This window comes from Dysidea avara, chromosome 13, assembly GCF_963678975.1.
Source record: "Dysidea avara chromosome 13, odDysAvar1.4, whole genome shotgun sequence".
NCBI classification, from domain to species: domain Eukaryota; kingdom Metazoa; phylum Porifera; class Demospongiae; order Dictyoceratida; family Dysideidae; genus Dysidea; species Dysidea avara.
In genome coordinates this window covers 3,778,361-3,796,609 of record NC_089284.1, presented here as the reverse complement: position 1 = coordinate 3,796,609, position 18,249 = coordinate 3,778,361, and the positions used below count along the sequence as shown (strand labels likewise).

The window sequence follows — 18,249 nt, the reverse complement described above, 5'->3', positions numbered from 1 at the left end:
TGAAGGATCAGTGTTGTTCACCATCCCATAATCAATGTGAAAATATATACAGACACAGAGTGTTCCCACACCGCACCATTCTTGTGGCAACAGATGCATGCTACATGTAAAAAAAATCGACCGATGATCACAGCAATGCACGGTGCATGATGCAGGTATGAAACATTCAGTCCCACAATTATTTCTGTGAAATGGGGACACTAATTAAGGCAACTACATCAACATGCACAGTTTTCAGTCAAGTGGTAACACACTGCAGTACTCAAAACTGGACTTCCGGCTTAGTAGAAAGTATTTAGCAGTTAAACCAGGCATGTGTACTGAAACCTTTCCAATCACATTGCGGAGTTAATGCTCTCCCAATTAATGCCATTCTTGAATTACAGTGCACTATTATCTCTTATTTCCTTATCTATATGTTCGTTCATTATATATATATACACACCATCCATTCTCAACTGTTGCCCCATCAAGAGCTATCCAATATTACATGGAGTCAGTCTGAAATAGGCATTGTCCTGATGCCATATTCTCTGGTGTAGTAGCTAATAGTGTGTCAGTTTAACAACAAAAACTTTATACAAGATATATAAATTTGTGTCAATTTCTATCTGCCCACCAAAATTAATTGAATATGGCAACTAGAAACAATTGTTCTACTCAGCATTTGGCAAACACTCTATTAGGATAGTAAATAGGAGTGTCTGCTGAAAACTCCCGTGACCCTTTATAGCATTCACAAGATGTCTGTGGCAAGATAGAACTACAGTTTAGGCAAATTTAATGCAATACACAAGAAGAAGGAACCATCATCATTAAATGATGCAGAAAGTGTACAAAAATAAATAAAGGCATCGGATGCATGCGACCAAACAGGACCACAAAATCAGTAATACAATTAGTATCTCATGCCACTTAACCAATAACATAAAGATCATGATGTCATAAACATCAATTGTTACGTCATGACATCAGATCTCTGATAAAATTATATTATATGTAGTTTAAGAGGCTAAACGTGGTTAACACCCAAGTGCGTACAGAAGGAATCTAGAACTATAAGCGCTTAATATTAACAGGGCACGTGAGCCCACACAGACGGAGGGAAATACACAGGTAATCTCCATGACGACATAGTCACATAGCAACAGTCACAAAATTAGCAGTTCAGTGACTCCCTCCCTCCCACAATTCATGTGATGATCCCACCCTTTCCAGCACAACAATTCCATTTCTCTCATAAGAACGTTAAATTTGATTTGTTGCAATAGCGGGATTGGAACTCCGAATATTGGTTAACCTGCACACTCACTCCCCTAGCTGCCTTATACATTGGCAGCATCCAGGGTGAAAGATCAGGGTATGCTGACGGCAGCCGGAATTGCTGGAACTACACTCAAGTCAGTTATCAAACTAGGCGGACCTAGAAAGGGTATTACAACATATACATACACATACGTATACCTCTGGATATACAAAATATTGTACCACAAAACTTATTATACCCTGTAACCAGGCAAGCACGCCTTGTAACATATCCTTCTTCATGAGTGGGATGCACGCGATACTAGCTATCACATGAGGCATGCAAGCAAAGATTCGCCTATCAGCTTCCTAGCACCTGACATGGTAAATTGGGAACCATAAGTTACATGGCTACCATAATCATAATTATCATGTCAGCTGGGTTGCTTCCAGCATGGTATCCCCTGATCATCTGCCAAATTTAATAATGAGTCACACAGCACATGTGACCATCTCGGCATACACTCAAAGAGTTAGCATGCAGGTAGTTAAATTATATATTAATAGTGAATTCCCTACGGACCCAATATAATATAAACATAATGATGTCATAACATCAGATCTGAATCTGCTTGGAATCTGTGAAAGCGGTTCAATGATGGATAGCGATCACTCAAATATCGAGCTGATAACAATGGCCAAATATGAAGAACCTAAACATCCTCATTCTGGGCGTAAGCTCTACATCATGATTTTACTGATATTGGTGACCTTGTTTGTGTGTGCTGCTGTTGGAGTGGGCCTGTACAGCTGTATTTTGGTCTACAAGTCAACTCGGGAAGCAACAGCAGCAGTGGTGGTGGTAGTGGTAATAGACCAGGAGTATACCAGCATGCTGCTGTAGCTTCAGATTCCGAGCTGTGCTCCAAGGCTGGTGCTGGAATATTGAGAGATAATGAGTCTGCTGTTGATGCTGCCATTGCAACCATCTTCTGCCTGGGAGTGGTCAACTGTCACTCAACAGGACTGGGAGGTGGAGGGTTCATGGTGGTACACCAACATGATAACCCACTACGACCAATTGTGTTTGACTTTCGAGAAGTGGCGTGTTTAAGAGCCTCCAAGCACATGTGCAACAATAACAGTGGACTGGCTATCAATGGTGAGCAGCTCTATATGAACCATGCTATAAGGCCACTCCAAATATACTCTCTGTTTCCCATCCTGGACTGCGGCATATTTGCATGCAAGCAGGTGGTCCATTTCCATTATAAGACTGGCAGCTATTCAAGCCACTATTTGCCTGACACAACCATAAAAAGCTGCATAATAGCATGTTTTAGCTTGTACCTTAAGTATAACACAAAAGTGAATTTAATTATGCGCCCAATTTGATAACACTGCTGACACATCTGTTTAGGAGGTGCAGCATAACCCATGCAGACAACAGTTTTGTACAATGTCATTATGAGCAGGATTCTACACATATATGACTGCAGCATATATGTTACATGCTGGCATATTGCCCATAGGCAGATCTGAGAGGGGGGGGGGGGGGGGGGGGGGAGAGGGTGACAAGGGCGGCTTTCCCACCCCTGGCCTTTCTATTTTATTTTTATTATTTATTTTTATTTATCTAATTTGTCAAAATGACAGGGTGGCACCAAAAGGCATAGACTGTACAAGGGTGCTTCCCTAAACACATACATTACAAAAATAACACTACAAGGACAAAGAATAACAACACAAAAGTACACTACAAAGAAAAGAAACAATAGTTACAAAAAGCAAAACACACACAGACTAAAAAAGCTACGTACAAAAAAGATGATAAATGGAGCGACGAAAATAATTTACAGATTTAATAATGAGTGTATCAAATGATACAGTGTTCCACAAAAATACAGTATTCACAAAAAAAGAATAACGGTGACTGTTGATAGAAGATAGTAAAGGTACAATAGACAGTTCATGGGCTCTGGTGCAGGAAGTATTACAGCGATAGTAATCATAAAAGTTAAGAGATGTTCTGTTGTTGAGGATATCATACAGTGTTGACACAGACAGATAGTTATGATGATCAGTGAGACTAGGCCAGCGCAGTGAAGTAAGACAATCATCAGATGACTTACTCCATTTCCTGGAAATAGAATCCCACTGGCTCCCACATGCCCACCTAGCAGCACGACGTTGTACAGACTCTAGGCCAGATATATCACGAGCAGTATGTGGACTCCACACTTGACAAGCGTACTCAAGCAGTGGTCTAACTAAACATTTGTAAGCTACAGATTTTGCAGCTGTGGTAGCTCCCCATAAACTGTGACGCAGATGGTTTAGTGATCTCCTGGCCTTGGCAGAAACAACTTTACAATGATGAGACCAAGATAAGGTAGATTGAATGTGAACTCCAAGATATTTAACAACAGAATTCCATGAGATGGTGATGCTGTTGCTCTTACCCCCCTTGGACTTACAGGACCATATTGACACCGGAAACACATTCACACTGTACTCAGGAGTACAGAATCCAATGGGAAAATAGAAGGCAACAATAAGTGTAAATGCACTTTACAGTTATTAACTGTACACTGTGAAAAAAGTCAGGCAAATAAGCTCTAATAGGGCAGTCGCTACTCTAATAGAACAGTCACAATTTTAATGTCATCAATTGATGCAAATTATAACAATTAAGACACACGGTAGTGTGTCATGTGGCCAAGAAAGCCGGTGCACCACATCGCCGGTGAGTATATTGACAGGAAGAAAGAAAACAGCTTTTTCACGAATACATAGTTTCTCCAAAGCATTGCTTTATAGCTGTCCACCAGATAAGGTAGGCCACACAGCAAATTTGATAAAACTCGCACCAACCATTTGTGAGATATGTGTGTTCAAAGTTGTTTTAATTTCTCTTTGTTCTTATTCCATACGGGGGCTTCAATTTATTTTTGCACACTTTGCAAAAATTGCTATAAAACGCAAACGTGTAACTTGATTGCCTCGATCTTTGGCACAAATAAAGAGCGTGTAATGGTGGATTCACGTACCAAGTTTGCTTTCAATCTGAGGAATATCCAAGGATTTATTCACACAAAAAAGATCAAACTTCTGTCACGGCTACAGGGTAAACCGATTATAGGAATAACTTGAAAATTGTTGTGTAGATAGGTTGATCATTTTAGCATTGCCTTGTGGTAATTTGAATAGTAATAGAGTTACAGTGACAAAGTTATAAAGCAAAAACCAAACAAGTGTAAAATCGCGGTATCGAGATACTCTAATAGAGCAGTCACCATGGGGTAAAAAGGTGTACCAAAAATGTCGAAAAAAACTTAGCAGAGTTCAAACCAGAGATCTCCATACCTAACACCTGCATCCTTAACCAATGAACCGCTGCTATCTTCACTGATCACCTCACTTAATTTCTGCTTTATAAATGAAATTTCTAGCTTATAATTAAACATTTGTAATTTCATAGATCTACCAAATTGAAGTACTAGATCGTTCTAGAACATTCTGTGTATGTTCTATTAGAGATCCTCAAAAAATGTGCACTCTATTAGAGTATTACAATAATATCAAATATTGAAGTAAATCAGGCCACTCAATACATTTATAGGCAATAATCATCATTGTGTCTGCATAGAAAAGAAGTAAAAACAAACCTCAAAGTCAGCCATAGGCTGGTTTTGGAGCCTTATAAAGTACAAAAAGAAGTGAAATCCAGACAGAAACAGTCAAGCTGTGAAAAAATAGTGCGGTCTTAAAAAACCACATAATTTATTAGCATTAACATCATTGCAGCCATTTCTTGGCTGCCACTTTTGATTTTGCAACTTTTTCCACCCAAGCTTTTTAAGGCCGCACCATTTTTTCACAGCTTAGCTGCTTTTGCATGGATACTTTATTATGTACTCCTGATACTATATATATATCTTATTTTGATTTAGTACACTTTACCATTAAACAGGTTTTATCTCAGATAGGCTAACTAATTTTTATATGCTTTGCGAAGCATAGTTAGCTAAAAATAATAGCCATCAAAAGTGCTCCCAAATTCAATTCTAGAAGGTCTAATTTTAAAAATGTTCTCAGAATATATTCAACCAGAGTCTTAGAAAGTGTATACCCTTGATTCATTATTCATTCAGCTATACCAAACAAAGTTATACAAATAAATATAACCAAGAGTATATCCCTCCCCATTATATACTCTTGATATAACTTGTGTACTAGAGTTGAATTCTTCTCCTCTTAGTGAAATAAACACTGCTTGCCTCCCTAACACAGTGTCTCCTAGATCCGCCTATGTGCCACATATGCTTGTGGCATTTCATAGTGCTGAACCTCTATTAATACATACAGCCTTGCTTCAAAGTTTAAAGCAGGACTGTATTATTAACCACTGTATTACATTAATAAATAATGCATTAATATAGAGGTAGAACATACATGCGTGCAAAATTGCGTTGAAAAGGGGGGGGGGGGGGGTATCTGCTGCATTTGTTTTGCAGTTACCAGTTCACCAAGGAGGACAACACTACACTGCTTCAAGAGGGAGACTTGTTAAGGAGGCCAGAATTGGCGCAAACACATAAAGACATTGCCATGAGGACACCTGATGAAGCTGTTGAGCTATTCTACAATAGTAACTTCACAGGTAGATTGATTGAAGAGATCAACAGTCATGGGGGCATTCTCCAGAAAGAGGATTTTGTCAACTATGAAGTGAATGAACATGATGCCCTGATCTCACAGTTTGGAGACCTGAAAATACTTGGAGCTCCAGTCCCTGCCAGTGAAGCTGTATTTGCATTCATGTTAAATGTATTGGAAGGTGAGCCACTCTGAATATGTAATGTCCTAAACGCAACATTAAATTTGGTAGGAACCCAAGTGCATATACTTGTTTTTTAATCAGGTTTCCTTCCTCTGGAAGAGTCAGAGCTGACTTACCCGGCACTACATTGTTGAAGCTTTCAAATCTGGTTATGCTCACTGGTCATTGCTAGAAGACCTTGCCATAGTCCAAATGTTACAGAGGTAGGTGGGTGTGGTCATGCATATAATTTAAATTGGTCACCATGGTGATACTCTTAACAGGTGCAATGGTTTCTACTGGATGATAACACAGCTGCCAGGGCACGTTCACTCATCAGTGATACTACCACATACTCTCCCGAACATTATCTATTGTTCAACACTACAGGTGAAATGTACTACAATGAGCCAAGTGGTGGTACCTCCCACCTGTCTGCACTGGCTGAGAATGGTGACAGTGTTGCTGTAACACATTCCATCAACTTTTTGTAAACCAATAAAATAATGTTAGGCTGTAGTTTTACTGTGTCTTCATGTAGTTTTGGTAGCAAGATTTTGTGGGATAATCTTTAATGATGAAATGGGTGATTTTTCCCAACCTAATCGCTCTAACGGTTTTGCCTTCCCGAGGGCCGTGACAATTACATAGAACCAGGGAAGAGACCGTGCACAGTCCTCTATGGCTCCTACTATCATTCTAAATGGATCAAGTAATGCTGTCATCATCGGTGCCTCAGGAGGTCCAGTCATCACCAGGGCACTGAACACTACTGTCAAGTATTAACCACCTCTTCTTTGGTGATGATATATCTGAAGCCATCAAAGCACCATGTATTCACCATCACTGGCTTCCTAACATTTTGCGACAAGAAGCAAACTTTTCATTGGAGTATCTCGAATATTATGAAACTTTAATCATGAGATAGCAACACGATCTAATGTACTGGCAGTAGTACAAGGCATCACACAGGCTGGCCCTAAGGGTTTGATACATGCTCATAGTGACTCTCGTAAAGGTGGTCTGCCTGATGGATACTAAATTAATGTAGTTTTGTAAATGGACTTGATATGTTGTGAATGTTTTTAATTTTTAGTGAAAAATTTTAATGGAGGAGACTTTTAGGTTAGACTGTCATCAAATTCCCTGGGGTGGTCATATCAGACTACTCTCATTATGCATCTGTCAATATTCACAACATTTACACATCCATCAAAACATTTGTGCTACAAGAATATAGCACAATGTATTCAAATGCACCACAGTAGATTATAAAGGTGCACGCATAGATGGAATGGATGTCACTTCTTGGATTGTCACAACACTACAAGAAAATTTGTTAGTTTATACAATTAAAAAATGATTTTATTCCACCAGTTATAAACACAATAATTTTATACCAATTCATTTAAGAACTGTCCTCTGATACAAAATAATAATAATACAATTTATAATTATGAACATTAAATATGATCTCCTCCGTAGTCTTTTCCACATACTAATAGTTCAGCTTTGCGGTAGCACCAGTAAATTGGTTCGATACAAGGGGCACAATCAAAATGGCCAACTTTCTTTTCATCAGGTACAACTGCAGGCTGTTCCTCTTTGGGTGGACACTTGATTGGCTTACAAGCACCAGAAGCATAGTGGAACTGGACTGCCCTCCGCCTGAAATAATAATGACAATATGTAAATTATTTTCACAGCTCACGTTTTATCAGTTGTAGAGTTCTTGGGGGTGTAATGGGGTAGTTCTCCATCAAATAGAAGTGCATCACCCGGGGACAGCTCAATGGGTACAACCTAACCACAATCATTTGGAGGGATATATCATATATTCATATAACGAAACTAATTCAGCTATAGCCCCCTATGTTTTTAAGCCACAATGTCTATGGATATGTACACATGATGGTTACCTTTGAAGGATCAGGAATGTCCACCATCCCATAATCGATGTGAGAATCTAGAGACGAAGAGTGCTCCCACACACCATTCTTGTGACAACGTGGCAACACGTGCATACTACATGGAAAAAAAATCAACCAATGATCACAGCAATGCACGGTGCATGATGTATGCATGAAACATTCAGTCCCACAATTATTTCTATGAGACATAAGACAACTACATCAACATGCACACTTTTCATTCAAGTAGTAACACACTGCAGTATTCAAAAAGGAAATTCTTAGTAGAAAGTATTTAGCAGTTGTGTAAAACCTTTCCAAAAGAAATTCAATTACATTGCTTAAAACAGTTAATGCACTCCCAATTAATGTCATTTTTTGCACTGCAGTACATTATTATCTCTTATTCCTGTATATTCATTCATTACACACCATCCATTTTGAACTGTCGCCTCATCAAGAGCTATCCAACATCCCATCACTTTACATGGAGTCAGTCTGAAATAGGCATTGTCCTGATGCCATATCTTCTCTGATGAACCTGATGTAATAATAGTACATCAGTAAAAAACAATAAATACCGTATAGCGGGTTTTTACTGCGCCTATAATTTATCATGAATCTTAAAAGCGCGACACAAATTTCCACAAACGCAGCTATCCGCAAAAATAAAATCCGCTGATTTTATTGTTCCCCCTTACTCTCATTGTGACTCCCCTTTAGTCATTTCCTAGAGACTGATAATACTGGCTCTAAAACCTGTATGCTAAATTTTTATTGCTGTAAAGCTTTGGAAAATACTTTTTTTGAAGTCATTAGCTTTTTAGCTATACTTGCAAGCATGGAACACATTTTGCTATACAGAACCAAATTGTGAAACACAAATTATCTAGTTGGTTATGCCCTCAGACTCCACCACATCTTGGGTGTGTGTGTCTCTCTAAAGGCAAATATATATTTAAGGGGATACAAGATGTAGGTATAGTTCAGGACCATAATCTCCCTATAGTCAGTTCACAAAATTAGTTATCAATAGATTCAATACGGTATGTTAGATACATATAAGGCTTTTAAGGCTTTTCAGCAAACGTGACTGATAGTAACATGTATAACCTTAGAGTTTTATGCAATAAAATATTATTGTTAAATATACAGAAGCTAATTATAGCCATAAACAACCTCAAATTTGAGTTTAATCTGACAACAAAACTACATAAATTATGATGTTTGTTGATTTATCTCACAGGAGTATTGTACATAACCCCTATGCCTCACTCCTGGATATCTCTCTATGTTTTGGTTGTATATGTAACCTGCAGTGCTCATGGTTAGATTAAAAAATAAATAATTGAATAGCAAACAAAGAATGTAGATTAAGGGTGTAACTGCGTGGGCGGTTTACTTCATATGAATTTGCTTCCAGTAAAAATTACCACAACTTTGAAATGGAATATGCTATGAACTTGCAACAAGTATCAACTTGTTTCTTGGATAAAAATCTTCAATTTGGCACCTAGTTTGAAAAAAAATTGAGTGTTGTATGGGTGATATATAGCCAAAGGTCACTATTTTTGAGCATAAAATAAACTGTAGAGGACACCAAAGGTCAAATCTGTGATGGCTCCATATCTCAAAACACACTTCATGATGGGTAGATACTATGTGCAAAGTTTCATACTTTCTGCACAAACTGCACAATATTTCGCTAAGCCGCTCTACTATAATGTTGTACAAGTTGAAAACAATGTACACCATGAAGCTGTATGCATGCAGCCGGTAAAAATGTATTGTAATGTACCTGGTGGCTTCAACAGTGACATGCTCTGCAGCAACTTCACGTCCTCACCGAGGTATTGCTTACAATATGGGATGATCTGTAGAATACATTATTTGCTCAACCTTTTCCCGTAGCCACGCCCCCTACGTTTAATAAAGTACACGCATTCCTATGGTTTATTACCTTAGGGTGTTGAGCGAGTTTCCTGAAGTATTCGGTATGCACGGCCATCCTGAATAGCTTTCTTATCGACATCTCTTTGTCGCTCGGCATTGGTCGACTGCCGTCTTTGATGGAAGGCAAACGATCGCATATCTCCTCCCAGTCATTGCCTTCGGCAAAGCCATTCCGTTCGAATGTCTCGTACCATTTCTCTATGATATTCCTGATTTCTTTCTTACATTCGTTCACTTCTTCTACTGTTAACAAACCCTTAACAATGTAATAGCCCTCCTGTTCTATTTGGGCTCTTGTTTGAGACATTCCCTCGTCGTTCACGTGATGTATGGGTGGTTTTATTTCCGTTCCATTGTCTATTATATTTAATAAATCATTTAACAGTGGATCTTTACCACAGGATTGGAAGTGTGCTCATGTTACACCGATACACAAAAAGGGAGCACGAAATTTGGTTTCGACCAGTTAGTAACTTCCATTTTTAGTAAGATGATGGAATCCTTGATTAAGGAAATTATTTAACCAGGTATAATTTAATCTCACCTTATCAATTTGGTTTTACACCAGGTAGATCATGTACTATTAGATTATCTTATGAACACTTAGATAATGGTTACTCAATTGAAATGATTTATCTTGATTTTAGGAAAGCATTTGACTCGGTGCCACATCAACGTTTAATACATAAATTGTCATCAGTTGGCCTACAGGGAAATATACTCAAGTGGATCATGTAAAGAGTTTCCTTACCAACAGGACACAACAGGTTGTACTGAATGGGAGAAAATCCAGCACTGTACCAGTTACTAGTGGTGTCCCTCAGGGATCAGTTTTGGGGCCCTTGCTGTTCTCAATATTTATTAGTGACTTGCCCTCAATAGTATCAAGCCCTACATTTATGTTTGCTGATGACACTAAGATATTTCAAGTTATACGAAATGAGGAAGACCACTTAGCTCTCCAGAAGGACTTTAAACTTACTACACGAATGGTCACTTTGGTGGCAGTTGAATTTTAATGTCGCTAAGTGTAAACACCTTCACTTTGGAACAGCACACAGTTATGGTTCTTTTTACCTTAATGGTACTCTGGTCGACAGTGTGACGTCTCATAAGGATCTTGGTATTGTATTCGATAACCACCTAAAGTTCCATGATCATATCATTGAGATTACTGCTAAGGCTAATCGTCTCTTGGGGATTATTAGGAAGTCCTTTGAATATTTGGAGCCGGATATGTTGGTGAAACTGTTTGTGTCAATAGTACGGCCCACACTGGAATATAGTAACTCTGTATGGGGGCCACCATTTATTTTGGATCAGAGAAAGTTTGAAAAACTGAGTCCAATGAAGAGCTACCCATTTGTTACCAACACTGGCCGCTGATAAATCCTACTCTGAAAGATTATCCTTACTACAGTTGCCATCCTTAGCTCATCGACGACTAAGAGGAGATCTTATTTTGTTATACAAAATTCTAAACAATTATTTTAGTTCAGACTTTCACAACTTCTTCACTTACACTAATACCATCACAAGGGTACATCAATTTAAGTTATTTAAATCATTTTCAAGATTAAAATGTAGATATGATTATTTTTTAATAGGATTCTCAATGACTGGAATGGCTTACCTGACTATGTCGTAAATGCTAATTCAATTAATTGTTTTAAATCATTGTTAGATTCTCACTTAGCTAATTCTAGATTTATTTTTGTATAGCCATCTTATAATTGTACAAATTTTGTGTTGACCTGGTATACAGGCAGTGCCTTTACTGGTAATTAATAATACTAATACTAATGTAATAAACAATATGGCGGACAAACACTAGTGAGTATTGTGCCGGTACTGGGTAACTAGGATGAACGGCTATTTTATTGGCACAAGTCCATCATTTACTGGACTATCAAACACACTAGTTGTATCTAGGCGAGCTAGGGTTGGTACGCGTCCAATATGCCTCGAATATTCGACTTGTCTAGTAGGTTGCCCTGAGCATTCAACTTTAGGGGACGCGTCTAGTAGGTTTCCCCTAGCATTCAACTTTAGGGAACGCGGAAAGTAGTTCGTTAGGGTTAGGGTAGGGTTCAGTTTTGGTTTCTTCTTCACTTTAAAAAAAAAATTTTACTAGAAGGTAGAGTAGCTGCAGCACCGGTGGTATAGTGGTTACGAGCATTGATTATGAGTCTAAGCTTTTTTAATGCACGTGACTACCGGCTTATATAACCTGCCATAATTTTGTTGATTTTGTTGATTAGCAAAAACCCATCAAGGGTACAACAGCTAATGTACAAAAATCATGTATAGTGGTTAACTAACAATGAGATAAATAATCTTTAAAGGAATCCAAATCACAATTACTTAAGCCTTCAATGTTCAAGTTGTTCCAGCCCGGGAATAATTGTCCTTGGCAAAATGAATAAAGATATCAGTTTGTTCTGGCAAACACTATGAGTTGCATGATCTTTTGATTGTGGTTGCCCTGGTACTAGCGCTGGCAAATACTGGGTAGGAATGTGTATCATCTTGTTTACAAACTTAAATAACAGAATTAAACGTGTCTTCTACGATTCTCAAGGGATTGCCATTTAAATCTTATTAGCATGTCAATTATACTGTCTCTATGGTTTCTCCTCCAAGGTTTGTTTAATACAAACCGTGCAGCACGATTCGATGTTGTATCATTTCTAGCTTCTGGATGGATGTAGTGCTGATAAGGGTCCCATATAGCAGAACAATACTCAATGGATCATGGTAAAACAATCTGTTTGTAAGCAAGCTCTTTTAAGTGGGGTGGACAATGATGGAGGTTTCTACATAGGAATCCTAGTAGACGATTTGCTTTGTTGCAAATCGAGTTAATGTGGGGGGTCCATGATAACTTACTATCTAAGAGCACTAGCTCCCAGGTAGCTAGTGATGCTTCTCGACAACTTGCATTGTAAAGGGGTTTTGTACATTGTATATTACTAGTAGTGTGTAGAGTAGATACCCGTAGGATGCAGAACTTTTTGACATTGAACCTCATCTGCCAGATATCAGCCCATATTGATAACTTGTCAAGGTCATCTTGAAATTTCTGGTGAATTAATACGGCGATAAACTAGACAATCATCAGCAAAGAGTCTAAGTTGGCTGTGGATATTAGTTGTTATGTCATTTATGTAGATAAGAAATGAAACTGGACCCAGCGAGCACTGATCCTCCTGATGTTACATTACAAGGAGAAGAGCATATACCATCAACAACAACTTTCTGTGTACAGTTAGTTAGAAAAGATTGAAGCCACTGCAGCAAGTCTCCTCTTATACCATAGTAATCTAATATATGGGTTAACCCAACTTTACTGATCAAATGCCTTTTCAAATTCTAAAATGGCTACATCAACTTTAAGTTTATTATCCACTGCTCTTGCTAAATCATCCACAGTGAGGAAAATTTGTACTTCACATGATCAACTGGATCTGAATCCATACTGTATATCAGCTAGTATCTGATTTGACTCAAGATGTTTCATTATCTGACTGACTAGGACATGCTCTAGAGTTTTGCATACGAGTGATGTGAGAGATACTGGGTGGTAGTTCCGGGATCTGTCTTGTCCCCCTTTTATATACTGGAGTGATATTTGCTTGTTTCCAGGAGATTGGTACTAGCTATACCACTTCTTAATGATTGTTGGAATAGATGAGTTAATAAAGGGGCTGTTTCAAAGTCAAGAAAGCATCATGTATGTTGACAGGTAGATTTATGCATGTTGGATTTCAAAAGAAGATTCCTCACTCCATAGAGTGTAGCTAATATCAATATCTGGAATGGATGGGTATGGTGAGGTACCAGTGTCTGGAATGATTTGTGTCCTCAGCGGTAAAAACTGATTCAAACTGTTTGCTTAAAATATCAACCTTTTCTGTGGAATCGGTGACCATATCATTTGCCTGATTCTTTAATGCCCCAATTCCCACATTATCCTAGTGGGTTATCAACTATGTAAGTGTTTATATTACTTACAGTAGATGTTCTACTAGCTAACAGTGACGGCTAAGTCATGCCAGTAAGGTCACAGTCACTAAAGAATCAGGGCAAAAACCCCGAGTGGTTAAATATTTTCTCTGAGGATGATCCAGACATGGTTTTCACAAGGGATAGGTCATGGTAGTTTCGGGGCCATTTACTATGTGAGTAGTTGTTGCAAGTGTCTGAACTAGCTGAAATATTTGGTGATTTTGCTGGCCTGTAACAGTCGGAAGGAAGGTGAAGTGGTTGCCATCAAGAAAGTGTCATTCTCCGGTAAACGGTCCCAGGAGGTAGGTAGTGATATCGCCAGCCTAACGTGTACCATATGCTCCCTCCAAACAGAAATGACAGGACATACTTAGAGAAATAAGATTCTTGAGGGAGTGTACACATGAGAATACCATCCACTACAAGGCCTGCTACATCAAGGAACAAACCTGCTGGGTAAACTGTAACATCTGTGTCCATACAGTAGTTTAAAATCAGTATTCTGCCTACAGCTTGTAATGGAGTCCTGCACTGGGTCAACTTCAGATATCATTGAAGGTGGGTAGCAACTGTGTGCATGACCCAACTAGTATTTTATGTATTTTATAAAGATGTGTGCATAGAGTATTTAAATACATACCAGTCTTAAGAAAGACTTTCTGGCTAAATATGTAGTGCACTAGTGAAGTGTGTGGGTGTGGGTGTGTGTGTGTGTGTGTGTGTGTGTGTATGTGTGTGTGTGTGTGTGTGTGTGTGTGTGTGTGTGTGTGTGTGTGTGTGTGTGTGTGTGTGTGTATGTGTGTAGTGGGCATGACTGCATGTGTAGTGCCAGACATATTCTGTGACACACCTTGGATATTTTTCTTGGCAGCGATATATGTGGGATATACTGAAGGCTTGACACTGAATGAATGACATTGTCTTGTTCATGTGCAGTGTGTGTTTAATAGTAAAGTGTGTAGGAGTGTATTATTGTATTCTCCTTTCATAGCAGTTGCTTCAGGATGTGAAGGGCTAAGGAAATTGCCAAATTATGTTTGTTCTTTCAAAGTTTGTCTTTTCTAAATTACATTAACATAATGAAGGGAGGGTATAGTATTGATTCAATTTATTGTGGGACACCATTTATGACTAAATTAGCAGTCTCAATTTCATGTTGCTAGCTTTGTAGTATTGGTGTAGGACTTGTAGCTATGCTATGTATTGATGGTGAAGTAATTGTCACATTTCTGAATATTTCTCAGCTTCACCAAGTCTTACACATGAGATAATAATATGTGCTAGCACTTAAAGATATTGCCATGAGAACACCTGACGAAGCAGTTGAGCTATTCTACAATAGTAACTTCACAGGTAAATTGATTGAAGATCAGATCAACAGTCATGGGGGCATTCTCCAGAAAGAGGATTTTGTCAACTATGAAGTGAATGAACGTGATGCCTTGGAGCTTCAGTCCCTGCCAGTGGTAGGGGCGGATCTAGGGGGGGTTCAAAGGGTTCCATGGAACCCCCCTTTTGAAAGAACCTCTCTTACTTGAAATACTCTAATAGAGCAGTCAAATCGAGATACTCTAATAGAGCAGTCACAGTAGTCTTTTGAGGAGCAGTTTAGCAAGCTATGTATCTAGAATATAAACATGGAAATATAGTTGGTGAGGGCATCTATGGTGAGGGGCAACTATTGTCAGCAGGTGATGACCTTTTTTTTTGGGTCTCCAACTTACGGCTAGCTAGGCTGAAGTTGCAATTCCAAAGTGGAACCCCCTTTTTTAAAAGTCTGGATCCGCCCCTGAGTGGAGATGTATTTGCATTCATGTTAAATGTATTGGAAGGTGAGTCACTCTCTTTAGACACTGTATATGTAATGTCCTATATGCAACATTAAATTTGGTAGGAGTAGGGATGAACCCAAGTGCATATAATTGCTTTTTAATCAGATTTCCTTCCTCTGGTAGAGTCAGGGCTGGCTAAGCCTGACTTACCCCTACATTGTTGAAGCTTTCAAATTTGGTTAGAGATCCTCGCCATAGTTTTTTTGTAAGCCAATAAAATAATGTTAGGCTGTAGTTTTACTGTGTCTTCATGTAGTTTTGGTAGCAAGATTTTGTCTGTGAAGAATGGGATAATCTTTAATGATGAAATGGGTGATTTTCCCAACCTACGATTTTGGCCTTCCTGAGGGCCCCGACAATTACATATATAGAACCAGGGAAGAGACCACAGTCCTCTACGGCTCCTACTATCCTTTTGAAATGGATCGAGTAATGCTGTCATCATCGGTGCCTCAGGAGGTCCAGTCATTACCACGGCAACACTACTGTCAAGTATTAACCACCTCTTCTTTGGTGATGATATATCTGAAGCCATCAAAGCACCACGTATTCACCATCACTGGTTTTCTAACATTTTGCGACATGAAACAAACTTTTCATCAGAGTATCTTGAATATTTACAAAACTTAAATTATGAGATAGCAACACAAACTAATGTACTGGCAGCAGTACAAGACATCACACAGACTGGCCCTAAGGGTTTGATACATGCTCATAGTGACTCTCGTAAAGGTGGTCTGCCTGATGGATACTATTTTTTTTCAAATGTAGTTTTGTAATCTGTTGTGAATTTTCTTTTTAGTGCAAAATTTATATGGAGGAGACTTTTAGGTTAGACTGTCATCAAATTCCCTGGGGTGGTAATATCAGGCTATTTTCATTATGCATTTGTCAATATTCAAAACATTACACATCCATCAAACATTTATGCTATAGCACAATATATTCACTGATCATAAAGGTGCATGTATAGATAGAATGAATGTCACTTCTTGGATTGTCAACAATATAACAAAATTTGTCATCAAAATCAATTTGTCAGTTCATATAATTAAAAAGCGATTTTATTCCACCAGTTATAAACACGATAACATCTGATAATAATACAATTTATATTTATAAACATTAAATATGATCTCCTCCGTAGTCTTTTCCACATACTAATAGTTCAGCTTTGCGGTAGTACCAATAGATCGGTTCAATACAAGGGGCACAATCAAAATGGCCGACTTTCTTTTCATCAGGTACAACTGCAGGCTGTTCCTCTTTGGGTGGACACTTGGTTGGCTTGCAAGCACTAGAAGCATAGTGGAACTGGATTGCCCTCCGCCTGAAATAATAATAATAATGACAAAATGTAAATTATTTTCACAGCTCACATTTTATCAGTTGTAGAGTTCTTGGGGGTGTAATGGGGTAGTTCTCCATCAAATAGAAGTGCATCACCCGGGGACAGCTCAATGGGTACAACCTAACCACAATTATTTGGAGGGATATATTATATATTCATAAAACGAAACTAATTCAGCTATAGCCCTATGGTTGTAAGCCACAATATCTATGGATACGTACACATGATGGTTACCTTTGAAGGATCAGGGATGTCCACTATCCCATAATCAATGTGAAAATCTACAGACGCAGAGTGCTCCCACACACCATTCTTGTGGCAACGTGGCAACACATGCATACTACATGGAAAAAAAAATCGACTGATGATCACAGCAATGTACGGTGCATGCAGGTATGAAACATTTTTTTAGTCCCACAATTATTTCTGTGAAATGGTGGGACACTAAGACAACTACGTCAACATGCACAGTTTTCAGTCAAGTGGTAACACACTGCAGTACTCAAAAAAGGGAATTCTTAGTAGAAAGCATTTAGCAGTTAAACCGGGCATGTGTAAAACCTTTTATTACATGCTTAAAACAGTTAATGCACTCCCAATTAATGTCATTTTTGCACTGCAGTACATTATTATCTCTTATTCCTGTATATTCATTCATTACACACCATCCATTTTGAACTGTCGCCTCATCAAGAGCTATCCAACATCCCATCACTTTACATGGAGTCAGTCTGAAATAGGCATTGTCCTGATGCCATATCTTCTCTGATGAACCTGGTATAATAGTGTGTCAGTATCAAGCAGTTCACAATAAATACAAGATATAAGAACCTTATAATTTGTGTGTTAGTTTCATCTGCCCACCACAAAATGAATTAAGGCTTAGAGTCCGCCAGTGAAAATTAATCGAGTGTGACGACTAGAAGCTATTATTCTACCCAGCATTTGGTGAACACTCTATAGTAAATAGGCTAGCGTACCGTGCTGAAAACTCCTGTGACCCATTATAGCATTCACAAGATGGTGTAGGCAATTAACTTTAATAACTTAATACACACAACACACATATATTACAATCAGTAACACAATTAATAGTATGAAGTAATAACCCACTATGGTCCCATGAGG

General features: G+C 38.4%; 2 protein-coding genes and 1 pseudogene across 2 annotated transcripts in view; 1 reads left to right on the top strand and 2 right to left on the bottom strand.

The window, feature by feature from the left end:
- The first annotated feature begins 1,939 nt into the window (after positions 1–1,939).
- Positions 1,940–16,972, top strand: LOC136243406 (glutathione hydrolase 1 proenzyme-like; annotated as a pseudogene).
- Positions 7,381–10,279, bottom strand: LOC136242931 (phytanoyl-CoA dioxygenase domain-containing protein 1 homolog). The gene is made up of 6 exons (XM_066034435.1): positions 9,938–10,279; positions 9,776–9,851; positions 8,410–8,518; positions 7,987–8,092; positions 7,779–7,870; positions 7,381–7,735 (listed from the first exon to the last, which is right to left on the bottom strand). The coding sequence occupies exons 1-6, from the start codon at positions 10,235–10,237 to the stop codon at positions 7,531–7,533; spliced, it is 888 nt and encodes a 295-aa protein (XP_065890507.1). The 5' UTR covers positions 10,238–10,279; the 3' UTR covers positions 7,381–7,530.
- The window catches only part of LOC136242930 (phytanoyl-CoA dioxygenase domain-containing protein 1-like), a 2,699-nt gene continuing 1,117 nt past the window's right edge, over positions 16,668–18,249 (bottom strand). The window contains exons 3-6 of the mRNA XM_066034433.1: positions 17,787–17,895; positions 17,356–17,461; positions 17,150–17,241; positions 16,668–17,100 (exon numbers count right to left, since the gene is read on the bottom strand). Coding sequence (XP_065890505.1) covers positions 16,896–17,100; positions 17,150–17,241; positions 17,356–17,461; positions 17,787–17,895 — 512 coding nt within the window. The 3' untranslated portion in view covers positions 16,668–16,895. The remainder of the gene's footprint in view (positions 17,101–17,149; positions 17,242–17,355; positions 17,462–17,786; positions 17,896–18,249) is intronic.

Coding starts and splice junctions, on each gene's coding strand:
- LOC136242931 (XM_066034435.1), bottom strand. CDS start 10,237: ATGTCTCAAACAAGAGCCCAAATAGAACAGGAGGGCTATTACATTGTT. Junction 8,093..8,409: donor GCGACAGTTCAAAATGGATG/GTGTGTAATGAA, acceptor TTTTCCATGTAG/TATGCACGTGTTGCCACGTT. Junction 7,871..7,986: donor ACATTCCTGATCCTTCAAAG/GTAACCATCATG, acceptor GATTGTGGTTAG/GTTGTACCCATTGAGCTGTC.